The sequence below is a fragment of the Rhineura floridana genome, chromosome 1 (assembly GCF_030035675.1).
Source record: "Rhineura floridana isolate rRhiFlo1 chromosome 1, rRhiFlo1.hap2, whole genome shotgun sequence".
Taxonomy (NCBI): Eukaryota; Metazoa; Chordata; class Lepidosauria; order Squamata; family Rhineuridae; genus Rhineura; species Rhineura floridana.
The window spans coordinates 150,261,525-150,282,393 of NC_084480.1; the positions used below are offsets into that span (position 1 = coordinate 150,261,525).

General features: G+C 46.3%; 1 protein-coding gene across 8 annotated transcripts in view; it reads left to right on the forward strand.

Moving 5' to 3' along the window:
- Positions 1-20,869, forward strand: part of LOC133389569 (ephrin type-B receptor 5) — a 214,905-nt gene that overhangs the window by 51,770 nt on the left and 142,266 nt on the right. For 7 of the 8 annotated variants that reach the window (XM_061637532.1, XM_061637546.1, XM_061637498.1 and 4 more), the window contains exon 2: positions 12,747-12,957. In XM_061637532.1, coding sequence (XP_061493516.1) covers positions 12,879-12,957 — 79 coding nt within the window. In that variant the 5' untranslated portion in view covers positions 12,747-12,878. Of the gene's footprint in view, positions 1-11,115; positions 11,195-12,746; positions 12,958-20,869 lie in introns of those variants that run through there. The other variant, XM_061637515.1, reaches the window with a different exon arrangement.

The window sequence follows — 20,869 nt, forward strand, 5'->3', positions numbered from 1 at the left end:
GAGACTAACACAGCTACTCCTCCGGAAATGATTTATTTATCTGAAGGTTGCCTTGAAGAAACACTTTGTGCATGGTGTGCTGCAAAGAGTAAAAGGGAATGGGGAGCTGTTGCTAATAGCCGTTGGTTCTCTGCAACAGTCTTTCCTGGGGAATGAATGTCATTGTGCTATTGCAGTTGCAGCATGGGCTCCTTTAAGTTTGTGCCTATAGCTGCTCAAGTGCTCCCTTGGTCTTTCTCTGGAGTTGAAAGAGGGCTACTGTGTGACTAGGCACCCCCTTCAAGCCTGGGGAAAGACCCATACAGTGGCTGTGGGGAGAACTGTTGCTTGTTCCACAATACTCCACTATCCTTTCTTCTTGGCATCTGAGACTTTGGTTGTGGGTAAGAGAGAATCTGAAATCAGCAGATACTTTCTTGCATCCCCCCCCTCCCTTCTGTCTAAATCAAAACCAGCTTTTTGGATTAGTCATAATTTATTTAAGAAAGGAGATTGGGTGGGGGGAGTAATTTTCCAGTCTAATCCAACCTAACAAAAGCACAGATGCTATGGAGAGAAGAACAATTCAGACTGGCATGGGCTAGAATTGCATAGCCGGTGATTTACTGATTGGTGGTGGAAGCGGGGGGGGGGAGGCAGAGATTATTAGAGTGGGGTATAAGTTAATATCTCCACACTCCAAATCTCATGCTTCAAACCCTACCCCATCCCTAGCAAATACTTCTGAAGGATGGTATTTATAAGGGCAGCAAGCTTTTAGGATAAATTAATGAATGACAACTATTGGTAGAAAATGTTAACAGCAGGGGCACTAAACTAATGCCATACATAGTCATTTGTTTCTAGGTTTGGTTTTTTAAAAAATATATATTTTAGCTACTGGACTGGTAAGTTACCATAGTAGATTTGAAAATATTTACGGCGGCCACTTCCTTCTAACAGTGGTTTATTAATTTGTAACCTACCTATGGGTAGAATCGCGCATTACAAAAAAACACAGGGCCAATTCTGAAAATGGTAGCCTAGTGTCAAGTTCCCCCACCAGTGGCAGCCAGTGATGCCAAGTGAGGGCAGGAGAACACTTACCCTTTGTGCTGATGTCATTACGTTAACTTACACTACGCATTAGGGAGGGGGAAAAGGAAGACTTTGACGCAGAGCTCCCATTTTTAGCAGCCATCCCTGTATTTTGTGTAATGTATAGTTCTACCATTTCACTTCTTTAAATACTTCCAAAAGGCATTTAGATTGTGGATGGCCCAGCCTTGTGGTGGAGGTTGGTCTTTAGGCTCCAGTGAGTCCTATGATTCCATCCACACACCCCTCATTTTCCCCCACTCCCACATCCAGTCCTTGATGACTTCCTAATGTAAAAATCCGCACATGTGGTCCTCAAACTGTCTGAAAAGGGCATGGTGACAGTACATATGACTCGGTGTACATAAGGCATTATGCCACTGCAGAGCTTGGAAAAGTTACTTTTTTGACCTACAACTCTCATCAGCCCAATCCAGCGACCATGCTGGCTGGGGCTGATGGGACTTGTAGTTTAAAAAAGTAACTTTTCCAAGCTCTGTGCCACTGCATGCCAGTTCCTGAAGGACATTTGCCACTGTTGTCATCATGCTCTGCTTGTGAGCTTCCCAGAGGCATCTGGTTGGCTGTGGTGGATGTGGGACCAAATGGTGCTTTGGTCTGATCCAGCGGGGCTCTTCTCACTATGTTGTTTCATTTTCTGTTGTAAGATATTTTGAAATCTTGGTATTAAAGGCTGTTCAGGAAGGCAGGTATTTTATTATTTACAGCTTTCCCCATAATATTCTCTGTGGCTTTGCTTAGACAGCCTGTAAATGTTTCAAGCAATGGATCTCCTACTACTTCCCCTGGAGAGACTGTCTGACAGTCTAATGGTTCTTTAAATTCCCTCCCTTGCTCAATTTACTCCTGCAAATCCCCTTTCTCCAGCTTTTCATAAAGCCTCTGCGGTATGCACATCTGCAGAGAAAGATATTTTAAATTCACCTGACTTTATTTATATATGTTCATTTTTAATGTTTCCTCACAATTCTTTTAGCAGTCTTGGAATCCAAGGGCATATCTATACCAAAACTGGTTTAATAGTCCCTCATTGCTGGAAATCTGGAGATGGTTGTTCTTCAAGGGGGGTGGGGGGTGGACAAATTACAAAACCCAGGATTCTTTATGGAAAGTTATGACAAGAAAATAGTCATAAAATCATTCTTCTCAGCTTGACTCTTCCCATTTTTTTTGCAGCTTTTTAGAAGTTAGTGGTGTGATAGACCCTGTGGGGGGCTTTACACATTATGTTTTGTTATGGCTTCATAGTATTTGATGGATAGTCATAAGACCATAATGCAGGTGTGCAAATAAAATAAGCATTCCCAGCTTTCTGTATCTTGTAGGTGTGCACATACCAGGGAGCTAGATTGGCTGTGGGTTTGTCACATAGGTATATGCAGTGTCAAACACATATTTCTGACACGTGAATCAATTCTGAGTGATCCTGTGCCTGGGAATGTCATAAAATTGCCTGCCAATTACAGTCATAAAGGCCACATTCACACTACAGTATACATTTATTCCACTATTATTCCACTGTAAACACTCATGGCTTCCCCCAAAGAATTCTGGGGAATAGTTTGTGAAGGGGCTGAGAGTTGTTAAGAAAGCTCTATTCCCCTCATAGAGCTACATTTCTCAGGAGTTCTCTTGGAAGAGGAACTGACTGTTAAACCACTCTGAAAATTGTAGCTCTGTGAGGGGAATAAGGGGTTTCCAAACAATTCTCAGCATCCTTCACAAACTACCCAAGATTCGTTAGGAGAAGCCATGGCTGTTTAAAGTGGAATAATAGTGGAGTAAATGTATGATGTGAATGTGGCCTGTGTGAAACCAAAATTAATTTAACAACATACTCTCCTACATTTTGCAGAAGAAAATGATCTGCATCTGAAATTATCTTTTGTACCTTCCTCTGCAGGGAGACGTGCAGGTCCCTAATTTGGGATGAAGTGTGAATCTCCCTGTGTGGGAAGAGATTGACAGTCCTGTCAGGTGGATTGCTTTTTGGGAAGTCACAGTCTGGCAGTCTCCCATCTATAAACTTGAACAAATTCAGTTCCTGGTCCACAGAGGAAGGTCTAGTGCAGGGAGGGGCTAATCCTGCAGATCATATTGAGCCCCTCAAGCTTTCTTTTTGCACCCCAAGACTCCTGCAGTTTGGTGGTGTTGCTCCAATCCTGTTATCTGCTATTTCATAATTGTGGAGTGCTTCCCTAGCACTTGACAAGCACTACCTGGAGGGCTTCTATGAGATTCAGAAAAAAATCCCTCCCCACTCCTCTGCTTGCTGGATTAATGCATGCCATTCTGGTGCTGGATACAGATTGCTCCCTCCCTGCAGCTCTGTTGGGTCACATTTAGTGGATTTTCCATGAACTTAGTCAGCCATTAACCAATTTGAGAAGGTTTGGAAGGGTCAGGTTTGCAAGGTCAACAAAGTTTGCACAAAGTGAGTCAACACTACAGATTGTAGAAGCTACTTTATAAGTTAACGAGATGACCCAAGGAAATGCAGGTTGCTCAATATAACCTTACTTTGGCTCTAGTTAAGTGGGGTAAACTGTGAAGAAGTGGTTGAACGAAAGAATTGGTACTCTAAGAATGTAAGAAAAGCCCTGCTGGATCAGACCAAGGGTTCTATCATTCTGTTTCCAGCAGTGTCCAGCCAGATCCTTCTAGGAAGCTTAAAGCAGGACAAAACAGCAGCAGCCTGCTGCTTTTGTCCTCTAGCAACTGGTATTTAGTGGTATACTGTGGCTGAACATGGAGATTCCATTTAGTCATGTTGGCTAATTGCCATTGATAGATCTGTCTTCCATGAATTTGTCTAATCCCCTCTTACAACCATTTAATTCAGTGGCCATCATCATATCTTTTGGCAGCAAATTATGTGTTAATTATGTGTTTTGTTTAGAAGTACTTCACTTTTTCTGGCCTGAATCTACTGCCCATCAGTTTCAATTAACCACTTGAGAAATCTCAGGAGGGGTGGTTGAAGTTCCACTAGAATCAAGAAGAGGCACATTTATTTATTTAAAATATTGATAGGCATCGCTTTAGGATCAAACCCTCTTAAAGCATCTTCCAGCATATAAATTCAGAATATGTACTCCACAATCAGTTATGATCATAAAATAACATAGCAATAAAACATCAAGAGCCAGTGATGCTGTTCATCAAACAACACTCTCCCCAGTAATAACAAAAAAATACAATAATTACAGCACCATATCATACAGAAGCACAATAAATTCCTGTTGCTCTTTTTGTTTTTGGAACGGGAAAGCTATTTTTTAAACAAATGGGTCTTCAGAGCCTGCCTGAAGGACTGTTAACAACTAAGCAAAATTGTATTTCAATTAGAACAGATTTCCACAGTTGTGGGGCCACTGTGAGAAGGCCCTATTCCTTCCTTAGTTTATCTTTCAGGCGGGCAGACAGGTAGGGCCTCTGAAGTAGGGTTGCCAGGTATCTGTTTTTTGCCCAGAGACTCTGGATTTTTGGGGTGCTCTCCGGTCTCCAGGTGAGTCACCTTAATCTCCGGACTCTCAGCTTTCATTAAAAAAAAAAAAAAGTTTGTAGGTAGTCTGGTTCTCAAGATACACCAAAATATCGGCTGCCCCCCCTTCAGTTAAATGAGCTCATAGCTGGCTGCTCTAATCGCGCCCTTTCAGGTTTGTAGCCGATAAGTGAAGTCAGGGTTGTGATTGACAAGGCTGTAACTAGAGCCATTTGCAAGTCAGAAAACTTGTTTTTTCCCGCTTTTCTGAAAATCTCATCAATTAAGTATACAGCTTTAAGTCTTTTTCTCTCTTGTGTGCAGGAGTCAAACAAGTTTAAATTTTCCTAGACTGTTGAAGAGGGCACTGTTTTGAAAACATTCCCAATATGAAGCTTTAATCCAGTACTTGCTTTTTTGGGAGTAAAGCTGCGATGCTAATCCCACATATCCAGAGTAAACCACACTGAATTCAATAGGACTTTTGAGTAGACATGGTTAGGATTGTGTTGTAAATTGATGGGACTTGTGAGTGAACATAGCAAAGGATTGTGTTTGTGTTGTAAATCTTTCTCTTCCCTTCCAATCCTATTTTTTAAAGCAAATAGGCAGGGCTTACATAGGTATCACTGATTTTATTATGTAGGAAACTAATAGTGATTTTATTTTTTAAAATGTTTTGCAATGACCACCTGTTTATGACAATTAACTATTGTATGGAGTGTATGTTCTGCCAAACACGGTTCCTCCAAGAAATTTCTGGCTTGTGTTGGAAATAACTTTCTCCTACTGAAAGTAGAGGAAGCAACGAGAGGATCAGCTATCCTGGACTTGATTCTAACCAATTGAGATGATTTGGTGGATGAAGTGGCGTTACGGGAACTCTGAGGGAAAGTGACCACACCATTCTTGAATTCTTGCTTTTAACATAAGCAAGAAGAGTAGCCATACGCACACCCTGGACTTCAGGAAAGTTGATTTTAATGAACTCAGAACGATTGTACGTACGGTTCCATGGCAAGCAACCCTAATGAGAAAAAGAGTCCAAGATGGGTGGGAGTTTCTAAAAAAGGAAATTCTAAAAGTGCAATGGCAAGCAATTCCAACAAGGAAATAAGGGAGGAAACAACAGAGGAAGCCAATGTGGCTTCACAAAAAGCTTAGAGATTACCTGAAAACAAAAAAGGACACATACAGGAAGTGGAAAGAAGGCCAGGCCACAAAGGAAGAGTACAGGCAGGTATCATGGAATTGCCGGGATGGTGTCAGGAAGGCTAAAGATGAGAATGAGCTGAGGCTAGCGAGGGATGCTTTCTTCCGGTATGTCCATAGTAAAAGACAGAGAAAAGAAATGGTGGCACAGCTACTCAATGAGGATGGCAAAATAATAACAGATGACAAAGAAAAGGCAGAAGTGCTCAATTCCGACTTTGGCTCAGTCTTCTCCCAAAAAAGGGTATATGACCCTCCCGGGAAGCATGAAGTGGAAGGGGCAGGATCGGAGCTTGAGATTGATAGACAAACAGTCAAGGAATATCACTTTGAACAAGTTCAAATCAGCAGGGCCCGATAAACTGCATCCTAGAGTATTGAAGGAACTGGCTGAAGAACTCTTGGAACCGCTGTCTATTATCTTTGCAAAATCATGGAGGACTGGTGAAGTGCCAGATGACTGGAGGAAAGCTAATGTCCATATCTTCAAAAAGGGCAAAAAGGAGGAACCGGGGAACTACAGACCAGTCAGCCTAACATCAATCCCTGAAAAAACTCTGGAGCAGATTATAAAGCAGTCAAACTGTAAGCAACTTGAAAACAGTGCAGTGATTACTAGGAGCCAACATGGATTTATGAAGAACAAATCCTGCCAAACTAATCTTACCTCATTTTTTGATTGGGTAACCTCCCTTGTAGACTGTGGGAATACTGTGGACATAATATACCTCGACTTCAGGAAAGCTTTTGACAAAGTGCCCCATGATATTCTGATTAGCAAGCTAGCTAAATGTGGACTTGATGGAACAACTATCAGGTGGATCCACAGTTGGCTCCAGAATAGTACACAAAGAGTGCTTATCAATGGTTCCTTCTCAAACTGGGTGAAAGTAATGAGTGGGGTACCACAGGTCTTGGTCCTGGGCCCAGTGCTCTTCAACATTTTTATTAACGACTTGGATGAAGAGGTACAGAGCATGCTTATCAAATTTGCAGATGATACAAAATTGGGGGGCATAGCTTATCCCGTGGAAGACAGAAAGAAAATTCAAAGGGACCTTGATAGGCTGGAGCATTGGGCTGAAAACAACAGAATGAAATTCAACAGGGATAAATGCAAAGTTCTACACTTAGGAAAAAGAAACCAAATGCACAGTTATAAGATGGGGGATACTTGGCTCAGCAATACGACATGTGAGAAGGATCTTGGAATTGTTGTTGATCACAAGCTGAATATGAGTCAACAGTGTGATATGGCTGCAAAAAAGGCAAATGCTATATTAGGCTGCATTAACAGAAGTATAGTTTCCAAATAGTTCCCCTCTATTCAGCACTGGTTAGGCCTCATCTTGAATACTGCGTCCAGTTCTGGTCTCCACACTTCAAGAAGGATGCAGACAAACTGGAACAGATTCAGAGGAGGGCAACAAGGATGATCAGGGGACTGGAAACAAAGCCCTATGAGGAGAGACTGAAAGAACTGGGCATGTTTAGCCTGGAGAAGAGAAGACTGAGGGGAGATATGATAGCACTCTTCAAGAACTTGAAAGGTTGCCACACAGAGGAGGGCCGGGATCTCTTCTCGGTCATCCCAGAGTGCAGGACACGGAATAATGGGCTCAAGTTGCAGGAAGCCAGATTTCAACTGAACATCAGGAAAAACTTCCTAACTGTTAGAGCCATACGACAATGGAACCAATTACCTAGAGAGGTGGTGGGCTGTCCAGCACTGGAGGCATTCAAGAGGCAGCTGGACAGCCATTTATTGGGAATGCTTTGATTTGGATTCCTGCATTGATCAGGGGGTTGGACTTGATGGCCTTATAGTCCCCTTCCAATTCTACTATCATATGATTCTATGTATTTTTATATCTCTAGTGTGTGTGTGTGTGTGTATGGAGTCTTTCCAACAACTATGTGAGGTAGGGTTGCAGACTGGAAACCAAGGCAGCTCACAATGAGAAATAAATCCTTTTAAAATCCAATAACCATAAACACAAGTATAAACAGTTACAAAACAGCTTAAAGTGGCATGATTCTGAATTTTTGGTTGGGTGAATGAAGTTCCTTATCACTTGAGGTTGCAGTTCTCTGTACCCTTTCCTGTTTGAGTAAGCCCCACTGAATACATTCGAATTTGCTTCTGAGTAAACAAACATTGGATTGTACTATAAATATCATTACAGGTTGTGTTAATAATAAATATATTTGATAGTTATATAAATATTTCTTCATACTGTGTCCTGATAAGTATCTGATTTCACACTATGGTTGTACAGTATTACTTCCTCTACATTTTCAGTGTGCCCTTTTCCATGGGGTGTTCATGGTTCCCCTCTGTTGTTTTCATCCTGAGGGGCAGATTAGGCTGAGAAATTGTGAGTTGCCCATGGTCACCCAGTAATCTTTAATGGTCATTTCCATTAAAAAAAATTAAAACGATTTACATGCAGGCAAAGTTTATTAAGTAGATCCACGCAAAATGTTTAAAGCACATCCAACTTGCACTTCAAGCACATGACTTCCCCTAAAGAATCCTGGGAAGTGTAGTTTCCCCCTAAGTTATAATTCCCATCCTTAAACAACTACAGTTCTCATTATTCTGTGGTGGGATTCATGTGCTTCAAATATGTGTTGAATGTGCTTTAAATGAATGGTGTGGAACTGCACTAGGTATGATGTGCGTTCATTAGTGAATTGAAAAAAACAATTCAAAAATATATTTTTTTTAAATGGGAAGGGTTGTAGCTCATTGGTGGGGCATAGGCTTTGAACGCAAAGGTCCAGAATTCAATTTCTGGAAAAGACTATTGCCTGGAATCCTGGAGAGTCAATGCTAGTCCATGTCATCAGTATTGAGCTAGATGGTACCAAATGGCCTGTGTCAGCATAAGGCAGATTCATTTGTTCCTAAAAATGGAAAGAGATCCAAGGGCCACAGTGACTCCAAAATTTATTTATGTATTTTAATTACAACATTTATATACCACTTTATTGTAAAAATTCTTGAAGCAGTTTACAGAAAGAATTAAAATAATAAAATTATTGGCAAAAACAGTTAAAGACAGGTGTTTAAAAATATTCAAAATAATAAAACCAATAATGAGTTAAAAATAGATAAAAACATAATAGATTCTATATGCCTGGGTAGGCTTGCCTAAACAAAAATATTTTAGCAGGTGCCGAAAAGAATACAGTGAAGGCACCAGGGGTGATACATGCCCTGGTCTCCTCTCGCTTAGACTACTGTAAGGCGCTCTACGTGGGGTTACCCTTGAAAACTGTCTGGAAACTACAATTGATACAGAATGCGGCGGCACGGTTGATTAAGAACAGCCGTCGTCGTGATCACATTACTCCGGTGTTAGTAGATCTACACTGGTTACCAATTATTTACCAGGCCCAATTCAAGGTGTTGGTGCTGACCTTTAAAGCCCTATACGGTTTCGGCCCAGTTTATCTGAAGGAGCGCCTCCAGCATCACCAATTATGCCACCTGACGAGATCAGCCACACAAGACCTTCTCTCGGTTCCACCAGTTAAAACAGCAAGGCTGGTGCAGACCAGAGAGAGGGCATTTTCGATTGTGGCCCCCACCCTCTGGAATTCCCTCCCTTTCGATCTTCGCCATGCCCCCTCCCTAATAGGTTTCCGCCGGGCCTTCAAGACCTGGCTGTTCAGGCAGGCCTATGGGATTCCTGGGATGGATTAGTTGTTAATGTTGTTATTAATTGGAAGAGTGGGTTTAGATGATTGATGGTCTTGTCTATTTTATATTGTATTTTATTGTATTAATGTACGTCGCCTAGAGTGGCCGTTAATTCGGCCAGATAGGCGACTCATAAATAAAATTTTATTATTATTATTTATTATAATGTTATTGTTATTATTATTACTCTTTATTTTTACCCCACCCTTTTTCCAAAACTGGAACTCAGGGCGGCTTACAAATAATGTCAATGGACAGGGAGTTCCAAAGTGTAGGTGTTGCCACACTAAAGGGCTGATTTCTTACAAGAGCAGAACAATACTATGTGGCACCCGTAACATGGAAAGCACACCTTGAACTTGACCTGATAGCAAATCAGCAACCAGTGCTGATTTCAGAGCAGAGGTATTATGTGCTGATAGAGTCACACTCATGTCAGCAATTGTGCCACAGTGTTCTGCACTTATGACAGCCCCGGGTCAGGTAGTGCTGCATGGGGATTTCTGTGACCTTGGCTGACTGGCTGCCAGGATTTTTTTAGTTTTGGTTAGGAACCCTGGTTGTGGGATGCTGAGTTTCTGCCTTACTCATAGTTGTGGTTGGTATGGTATTGCATTTAGGAAATCATCACTGTCTTTTGTTTTTCTTTTCCTATTTGCATTTCATATACCTCTGACCTCACTTCCTTACATCCATGGAAGCAACAACAGTGGTTCCATGTGTTCAGCTCAACCCCCTTATGCCCATCTTGTTGTTTTCATGATGGTTTGTTTCTTGCCCAATAGTGGTAAAAGAGAATTCACATACTGGGAAGTGTGGTGTGATCACATACCAGGAGCAGCGGCGCGATCAGCAGGAGTGGCTGCGCAATCAGCTGTAGCACGCAATCAGCTGTAGCGCAGGGAGCTTCAGGGGCCAAGCACTGTCAGCTGTAGCATGGTGGCTGGAGCTCCCTGCCCTACAGCTGAAAAAAAGCCTCCTGCTGCTCCAGTGTGATCAGCTGTAGCCCCTGATCAGTGCTTGGCCCCTGAAGCTCCTCACTCTACAGCTGATCGTGTGCTCCAGCTGATCGATCAGCTGTAGCATGGGGAGCTCCAGCCGCTGCGCTCTAGCTGACAGTGCTTGGCCCCTGAAGCTCCCCGTGCTACAGCTGACAGCGCTTGGCCCCTAAAGCTCCCCGTGCTACAGCTGATCGTGCCGGCACAGCAGCAGGCTTCACTTGTTCACTCTCTTTCTGGATGGGCTGTGTTCCACTTTTTGGCAATTTTCGCTTTTCGGTGGGGGTCTGGAACCTAACCTGCCGTATGAGTGGGGCCCTACTGTAGTGGTAAAAGAGAATTCACATACTGGGCAGTGTGGCTGTAATTGTTGTTCCCAAGATGCTGCCTATGAAGGTAGACCAAACCATGTGTGTTTTCTCTCTGTCAATTATTACTCACTGGAATTGGGTTGGCTGTCGAAGTGAGTTTATAGCAACCCACAGGGGAGACAGAGAAAAGTAGAGAATCTTCTTACTCTTACTCGTTTCTCAGACCTCTTTCTGAAGTGGAGGGTCAAATCTGTAAAAAAAATTTGGAGCAGCCATGTTAAAAGTTAGGGGCAGGGCATTCCAGGCTTGGATATGGATATCTTTGCAGAGGATCCCCCGTCAAGCTTTACTAACAATGCAATCCAGCCATATCTACTGAGAAGTAAGTCCTATTGAATTTTATGGGGCTTAATCCCTTAGTAAGTGTGTTTAGAATTGCAGCCTTTGGGGGCATCCATTTTTACTCCTGAGTGCTCCCATCTAACATCTCTACAACACTAGGCTCCTTTCTTCGGACAGTGGCCCTCTGGTGATTGGCCTGTCCTGAAGGCACTTAAACTCTTTTTGCCAAAAGCAAGTTGGCTAGATTAAATGTTCCCTACCTAGGCTCCATCTTTTAGCTAAGATTTCTGGCTTAATTTCCAATCAGAGAAATGTTTTTGTTTGGATTGTATGCGCCAAGCAACTGTGGTTGATGCCTAATGTATCATGCTTAATGACATCACTTGGGCCCACCCTGTGACACTACTCAGGCACACCCCCATGACATCACTCGGGCCCGCCCCATGACATCACTCAGGCACACTCCTACGACATCACTATGGCCCACCCCAAAAATCTCAGGGTTTGGGATGCTTCTGACCTGGCAACCCTACTCTGACGGTGATCTCAAGCTGTGGCCAGGTTAATACGATTGAGGCCCTTGAAACAATATGGTCCTGAACTTTTAAGAACTTTATAGAGCACTTTGAATGGGACTAGAAAGTCACTTGCAACCAGGGCAACTGATACATTATATGTGCCACACTTTCTGTATTTTCAGGTCTGTATGTGTACCATGGAGGAACAGAAAAAAGGCAGAATATGACATAGTATGCAGAAGTCCACTTCTTCAGAATACCATCATAACTTTCTTTTATTTTAAAAAAGCAGATTGGTACTCCTTATGGCTGCAGATACATGCTTGAAATCATGTGGGCAATGAGCCTGGTGAATCACAGAAGCTAGAAAGTTGTTAAGAGACAGGTCCTCAGTGCCCTGCATTGCTCCTTGCCCTGTAGCTAGCAAAGACAGAGCAAAGCATGCAAAATGATCCTTTGCAGAGTAAGGTAGGCAGGCAAACATAAGACCATGTGTGGAAAAGTGCTCACAGTGTGCATCATTTGTAAAGGTCATTGATCTTTTTGAGTGCAGGATTTGGGTTTTGTTAATTTGTTAGCACAACACAACATATATAGGACACAGTTTTGTGGGAAGCTCTCCCCCATGAGTCCTGTTCCAAATGAATGGGAGTTGCTCCGAAACAATGCCCTGTTTCAGTGGAGTTTGTGCAGGAGAACCTCCCACTGGATTGTGCTTTTCTTTTAAGAACAGGAGGAACTATATAGATTCCCTAAACTGAGCCGTCAATTCTTGAGAAGTTTTTAGAACAAGCAGAGTAGAAGTTGGAATGCAACTGCTTATTAGAACAAATAATGAAACAATTAATTGATGAGAAGGATGTGTTTTTAAAGATTGGCTAGTAGCCGATGGGTTTTAAAGAACAAATTAAATCACATCAGTTCTCTCTGACTATATAATTCTTTTCCGTAAGTTATTAGTTACTGTTTCTTAGACCTACTATTTTGGTTGATATGTCAGGATGACTTGCTGAGAGATTTTGGTGTAGTGGTTTCTTTCAGTCGACACCTTTTTATTGGAATCTCCTTTTTCAGGTAGAGTTGCCTGTGCTGTGGTGCATGTCGAAATTATGGGCCACCTTGTCCATTGGAACAGCTGTTGAGACGCTTGTGGCTTATGGAAGATGCGGGAAGCTCTAGTGAAGCTAGACGGACCCTAACACCATCATGAGAGAGCAAAGAAGCACCACGAAGATGATTTGGCTGTGGATGATGTGCCTCATTGGTCTAGCATCTTCTCTAGAAGGTAAGGGCAATATTGATGCTTTATGGAGGAAAAGTGTTATTTATATTGTGGCAAGTGAAGAGGTGACGGTCTTTTCTAGAAATAAGTTACTTGCTAATGGGCACTTGCTGCTCAGGTTCAGTTTAGGATGGGAACTACAGTAGGGCCCTGCTTTACAGCGCTTGTTCCGCTTTTACAGCGTTTTTTTGCCGCCGGGCGCCATTTTGGCCAATGTAAGTCAATGGGATCCGCTTTACAGCGGTTTTCGCTTTACAGCGGGGGTCCGGAACGTAACCCGCTGTATGAGTGGGGCCCTACTGTATAGGGTTTAAATTAAAGGGTTTATGGAACAAGTTTATGGGCACCGCTGATATCCTGGCAGACCTGTAGCTGGGGATGGGGCTAGAGGGGCTGACCCTCTAAAACATTTTACAAAAAACAAATAATTAAATTTATTACAAGGAAAAATTCTCCCCCCTCCTACTTTTTTTTTGTGCCCCCAGTGAACTTTTAGGCTAGCTACAGGCCTGTATCCTGGGTTGACATTCCAGGCATAAGGAACAGCAAGGGAAAAGGATAGGAATATTTTCATGGCTGGAGACCTTTGAGCCGCTGACGATTTAGAAATGGGGTGTGATTCCCTATGCTTGAGAAGCATTGGTGTAGAAACAAAAATGGTTCTGGGTGGGGAGTAGGGATGGGAAGATCTGTTAGTTTCAGTTTTCTCAGCTTCTCATTTTTCCAATGTTAAATTTAGTTCTCTACATTTCTACAGCGATCTATTTTTTTTTAAAAAAAAATCTGCATGAAAATTCTTTACCCTTTTAGTGTGAACCTATCCAAATAAACACATTTTTGTAGGCAGTTTTGACAGAGGTATACATTTTTGCAAGCCGTGTCTCATCATTCCATGCCTTTTTGCCTGTTATTTTCTCTCATGTATTCATTTTTATGCACCCTTTCATTGACATATGCATTTTTGTCAATGTTGTTTAGTTGGCGAACTACATCTCAAAATTCTAATAAATGCAAATTTTGGAGGATGGCTGTGTTTCGGTTCTCATATTGTTTTGGAAATTGTGAATTTGATCAATTCTTTTTGAAATGTGAACTGAATTGAAATTCTCACGCATCCCTGGTGGGGAGGTTTTGGAAGCATGTCTTCAAGACTTTTACGTTAAACCCATTATGCAGTTTGGGTTGCATTTATGTGGCATGTTGTTCCTGACAAGAAAATCGAAATGGACTGCCTTCAAGTCGATTCCGACTTATGGCAACCCTATGAATAGGGTTTTCATGGTAAGCGGTATTCAGAGGTGGTTTTACCATTGCCTCCCTCTGAGGCTGAGAGGCTGGCCCAAGGTCACCCAGTGAGCTTCATGGCTGTGTGGGGATTCGAACCCTGGTCTCCTAGGTCGTAGTCCAACACTCTAACCACTATGCCATACTGGCTCTCTTCCTGACAAGAATATAGAAAGAAAGGGATGTATCCATCATAGAGAGCTTTGTTACGTTATAATGAAGAGGAGTGGGAGTGGGAGAAAGTGGATAGCAGGCATGGAAAATATGTGGAACAGGACAAGAAAAAATAATCGGAATGAGAGTAGGAGATGGAAGGGTAGAGGTGTCATGAGCAGGCCTGTTGCTGGGCCAAGGAAAATCTCTGTGGCCAGATGTGCTCATTGACCTGAACCATTTTGTGATGAATGCTCATATTTCCCTCACACATCAAAGCCTTTGGAAGAGTCAGGTCAGAAAGCAGGAGTAAAATGGGGGGAAAGAACCAAAGGGATCAAGGAGGGAATCTGTGATGAGGGAAGAAAACACCAAATGGAAAGAAAGAAGGGGAAGCGCATCAGCAAGAAGGAAAGGAAAGTTTTGACAGGAAAGAAAATGGAGGAATGAGTTGCTTTGTGAGAACGAAATGGATAGAAGTTCTGAGTTTGGGGAAATTGAGGGCTGATTGATACTTTTTTCATCTCCGGAACAAAAAGCACCCGAGTATAAAAGGCAGAATACACGTTTGCCATCTGCTGTAAAACTACGGATGTGGCGCTGTCTCTTGTGAACAGTGCATCTGCATTTAAGTGGTTTGGTTTCTTTGCTTTAAATATGGAAACAGTAACTGGGAAAAGATTGGGCTCCCTACTTGTATGTTTATACCATGAAAACCCAGCTCGCACCTGGCAGTGCTATGCTTGCACTTTCACAGCTGATGGTATCACATCTATCTTCTGCCATTTATGTTTTGGCACTTTGCGGCCTACTGCCGAAAATAAAGCACAAACACCGTTCGTTGGATTGAATCATGGGCCACTTTATTAACAGAATCCAATTAGAATAATGAACCTGCAGAGGGAAATTAAGAGCGGGAGCATCCTGATGATCCAGGCAAAGCCTGCTTGCAGCTATAGGGTGACCAAACCCTGCCGGAGCAAGGGGCTGCCCTGTGCCAGGCCCCAGCTCAGGCCACACCCTGAAGATGTGTAGAGGGTCCAACCCACGTCACCGCCCCTCGGGGCCCTGAAATCCCGAGCGGATGAGGCACGTTGGCCCCAAAGGCGGCCCGTATTCTGCCCCCGGGCCATATAGCCGTCAACTGCAGGCCTCCGGACCGCCTATCACCCCCAAAGGTGCCTAAAGGTGTCACCTAGCTGCCCTTCCCTTTTAACCTTTTCCAGCACTTCGCACAAGTGACCATATACAAATTAAAGCCAAACAGCCCAATCAGCCTATTAGTCCCAAAAGGCACCAGTGCTAACCCTTAACCCTTCCCCATTAACCACAGTGTGGAGTAGGCAAAAGAAACCCGCCAGCAAAGTGAGGCAAGCAGGCCAAAATTCCTAATTGGCCCCGTAGCAACCAAATGAATCACATTATGGCACAGGGAGGGTTGGGTGGGTTCAAAGGAGGGCGGGAAGCCGGCGATGCAGGTTTAAATACCCATTGGCTGCCCCCGCCCCCTCCTTGCGTGCCGCGTCGGCGCATCAGCACCGCACGTCACGCACCCTGCAAGATGGCAGCCCACGCTTCGGCTGCGGCCGCAAAACTTGCCCCTTTGCCCGGTAAGTACCGGGAGCGGAGCAGGATTGCAGCCTACTGCCAAAAATAAAGCACAGATACCATTCATTGGATTGAATCATGGGCCACTTTATTAACAGAATCTAATTAGAATAATGAACCTGCAGAGGGAAATTAAGAGCGGGAGCATCCTGATGATCCAGGCAAAGCCTGCTTGCAGCTATAGGGCGACCAAACCCTGCCGGAGCAAGGGGCTGCCCTGTGCCAGGCCCCAGCTCAGGCCACACCCTGAAGATGTGTAGAGGGTCCACCGCACATCACCACCCCTCGGGGCCCTGAAACCCCAAGCGGATGAGGCACGTTGGCCCCAAAGGCGGCTCATATTCTGCCCCCGGGCCATATAGCCCTGAATTGCAGACCTCTGGACTGCCTATCACCCCAAAGGTATCACCTAGCTGCCCTTCCCTTTTAACTTTTTCCCGCACTTCTTCGCCACAGAAGGGCGACAAGCCTCTGTTTAGTCTCCCTTCACCCCACACCCAATAAGAAGCTCATGCAGGCCCCTCTGCAGGTCCATCAGAAGGATATCATTGCCCACATCCATCAGATGCACACCGTCTGGCCGAAACAGCTCCACCCTGTCATGTCTAATCTCTGGGTGGTGAATGACTGAACCTCCAGAATCCATCAGGGCCCTCTGGATTTGCCTGTTCACCTTTTTGCGGGCCCTGTCCATCACCTGTGGGTCACCAGTGCAGTTCCATCTCCTGCGTGGCAGGATGTCAGACCATACCACGTGCACCCCTGGCCAACGAAGTGCAATGGCCCGGAGGTCACCACACACCTGCTCGATCAAGGCCTTGCCCTTCAACAGGCCCAAGTTGTTACCCCCCAGGTGGATGACCAGCAAATGGGGTACTGCCCGCTCCACAGCCGGCTGGAACAAGTGGGAAGGAGCCCATCCCAACGCATCCCTCGGCGGCCGAGCCACTGCACTGAGGCCCATTGACTGAGCCCCAGCTGCGTCCCAAAGCGAGAGCTCGCCACCCTGTGGCCCGCCCAGAAAACCATGCTGTGGCCACAGAGTAGGATGTGTGCCTGCTCCATTCCGTTCCTGCGGCCTGTCAAAATAACAACAACCAACATTAGGAGGAAGTGTGACAATTAACAGCCTCTTTCTGTGACTCTGCCAGTGGCCTAACATAGGTCTTGCATACGTTTGAACGCCACCTGCCCATTGCCTGTAGCCTTTCTTTTGAGAAACCCAGGTGGGCAGCGGTGGAGGGTGCTCCTATCCTGAAGGAGTGTGTCCCGAACTTACGAGGGTCCACACCTAAGGTGGCCACTGTCCAGAACTGATACTTGGTGAGAGGGTGAGCGTCCCTGTCTAGATACCCAGACTGCAGCCCACAAACGTCCACGAAGCGCGGCAGGGCCATTACTGGGCAGAGCTCCTCCTGCCGACAGCGGGCTAACACAATCAGGCCCCCTTACCACATTGGTCAGTCTTGGACCGTCTGAGGTGCAGGAGGGCACCCTCCGCCCTCCAACTGAGGTTTGAAACCAAGAGGGCCCACTGGGAGTCATCCGTCTTAGAGCTCGCTACCACCTCTCCAATTCTAAAGGCCCCCAAAGGGGTGAGGGCAGCCGCATGAAATAGCAGTGCCTCAAAAGGGGAAGAGCATAGATCCCTCCACTGCCCCTTGAGGCTGAACAGTAGCTCTGGGGAAAGGGGGAGGTGGGCATCTGGGGTGCCTGGGCACTCTCGGGACCAGCCCTCTAGCATGCGGCGGACCTTAAAGTCGCCAGTGTGGTCCTGATAGCCCCAGGCCTTTGCCAGGAAAGAAAGCATGGAGAGCTTACCTCTCATGGTCCTAACTGAGAGGCCTTTCCGTTTTCCCTCCACGCAGAACTCCATAAGATGCTCCACGGGGATGGGCCACTCCTGTGCATAGCCTCTGGTCTCCCTGAATTATGACAGCTCCCTACCTGCTCCCTGGTAGCTGGCCATGGTGCTGGGTGCCACGGACAGGCTTATGGCCCTTCCCGCTTCGCTTCTCCAATCCCCCATAGCGCTGGGAGGACCACATGCGGTTGAGCCCTTGCCCACGGCACCAGCTGGCGAAACCTCTCCATCTGGTTCCATGACAGAGCATCGGCAACACCATTATCAATACCCGGTACATGGTGCGCCAGGAACAGGACGTTGTAGCACAGGCACTGGAGCACAAATGCTCATACCAGGCACATAACATTGGGGTTTTTTTTAAGACAGGGTGTTGATGACATGCACTGTAGGGAGGTTGTCACACCAAAAGTGGACTGTGGAATTACACAGCCTGTCAGGCCTACAACAATAGGAAAGGACTCTAAGAATGTAAGGTCCCGGGTTAAACCAGCCTGTGCCCAGTGTTGTGGCCAGCTGCCATGGCACCATGTGTCATGCAAGATAACCCCAAAACCGCAGGCACCTGATGCATCAGAGAGCACCTGCAGCTCAGCCTCCAACAGGCGGTCCCTCCTCCATATGGATACCCCATTAAATTCCCGCAAAAAGGTAGACCACACTGCCAGGTCGGCTCTAAGAGCAGCTGTGACCTGCGTGTGGTGTTGTGGTCAGGATAAGCCCGACATGGTGTCACATATGCGTCGCAGAAATGCATGCCCGGGTGCTACCACCCTACACGCAAAGTTCATATGGCCAGTCAGCACCTGAAGAGTGTACAACGTCACCTTCTTGGACCCGATGGCTTCGGATATTTTTTCACTAAGGGCCACCAGTTTATCCTGCGGGAGTCTACAGCACTGGGTCACGGTGTCAATCTCGATGCCCAGAAAAGTGAGAGCAGTGGATGGGCCCTCGGTTTTCTCAGCTGCAAGGGGGACCCCGAGCTCACTCGCCAGCACTGCGAAATGGGCCATAAAGGCCCTACATGCACCAGTGCCTGCCGGGCCTGCAAACAGGAAGTCGTCCAAATAGTGCAGCACTGATTGCAGGCCTGCCCGACCCCTGACTGCCCACTCCAGGAAAGAACTGAAGCGTTCAAAGACCGAACATGAAATTGAGCAGCCCATAGGCAATGCCTGATCCACATAATATTCGCCCTTGAAAGTAAAGCCCAACAGTTCAAAGTCCCGTGGGTGAACAGGGAGGAGACGGAAGGCTGACTTGATGTCGCACTTTCCCATGAGGGCCCCGATCCCACAGTCCCTAGCCATCTGCACAGCAGAGTCAAATGATGCGTAGCGGACAGAACATAGGTCTGGTGGGATGAAGTCATTGACTGACTCACCACGAGGGAAAGACAGGCGGTGTATGAGGCGGAATTCACCTGGCATCTTCTTGGGGACGAGGCCCAGCGGAGAAACTCTGATGGAGGGGATGGGTGGCCTCGGGAAGGGGCCCAACACTCTGCCTGCCTTAATTTCCTTGTCTATTTTTTCCTGCACAACCAATTCCATACCCCCCAATGACTTAAGATTGCGGGACATAAAGGCCCACCTGGGACCCTCGTAGGGGATCCTAAAACCCACTGAGAAGCCTTCCCGCAAAAACTGTGCATCTTGGACTAGTGGGTACTGACTGAGCAGGTGTTGGAGCTCTGCAAGCTTAACTGGGCTGGGGCCCTTTACCTTGAGCTGTGCCAGCAGCCCCTGCTCCCTCGGGCCGGTGGTATCCCTGCTGCAACCCCTAAAGGGCCAGCCCCTGGGGCAGCCTGTGCAGGTGTGCCCCCCCCGCATATTGCGCACTCATGATGGAATCTGCAGAGGCTCAGACCACAGGATCTGAACTCCAAGCAAAGCAGGCGGGGTTGAACCCCCTGCCCCGCTGACCCACGGTAAGGAGCTGCTGCTACCTGCCGAGCTAAGAGGTGGCTGCTGTCTGTCCTGTCGCCGGCCACGGGTTTGGAGTGCGGCATAAACTGCAGCCACAGGTCAGCCTCCTTTTTGTCCCAGGGGAGGGAAGCATCAATGGCCGCCCGCATACGGAACACCTGATCTTAGGCGAGCCAGGCAGCCCCTTGGAACTCAGAGTAACCTCAATATATGATGTTGAGGTATTTAACCAGTACTGAGCCCTTCTGTGGGTGTTTCTGCATCTCCACCCCCATGTATGTTAGGAACGCTGGCAACCAGTTAGCCCAAGTGCGCTCTATGCATCGCCGCTTCAGCTTATCCGGTTCCACGTCATCACCCTTGTCCTTGTCCTTTTTGGCTGGTTCCCTATATTAAAGTGAGAACAGGTCCACGTACTCCCCTTTCCATATTTTTTCTTTAGTAGCAGGTAGTAGGTGAAAACCTAGAGGAGCTGATGTCTCTCCAAAGGGTATAGCTCTGTCCCCTACCGCGCCCAGAGAGTAAACAGCCTGTGCCAAAGGGGGGGTGGATGAGGGCCCCCCGTCATTGTACTTGCAGAGAACTGCCACACCTGCTCATAGGCCTCCCCTAGCTGTTGTTGTGGCATGCTATTCTCATCCCCTGTGGGCGACCCTGACTGCCCGCACCCCTCCAACCCTGTAGACGGAGAAGAGGGCCAGTAGAGAAACCCCCATCCAACTCCACTGTGGCTGTCCCTGTTGGTGTTGGTGTGTAGCAGAAGGGGACCCACCCAGTGTGCCATCCGGTGTTGGCCCCCTGGAGGTCTGTGAAGTGGGAGCCATTCCCACTGCTGCGTTGGTCAGCCTTGTGTTGGCCCTGTTGGGCCCAGCCTCGAGCGCATCCAGCCGAGCTAGGATGGCAGCAATGGCAGCCTTGTTAGTCCTGCTCCCAGCAGACTGTGTTTTCCCACGGAAGCGCTTAGCCAGTGGCTCCTTTGCCCTCCCAGGCGCAGATTGAGCCTGGGGTGCCTCCTGCTGGCGTGAGCCGCGCTCTAAGGCTTCCAACCTGGCCAGGATAGCTGCCCATGGCGGCC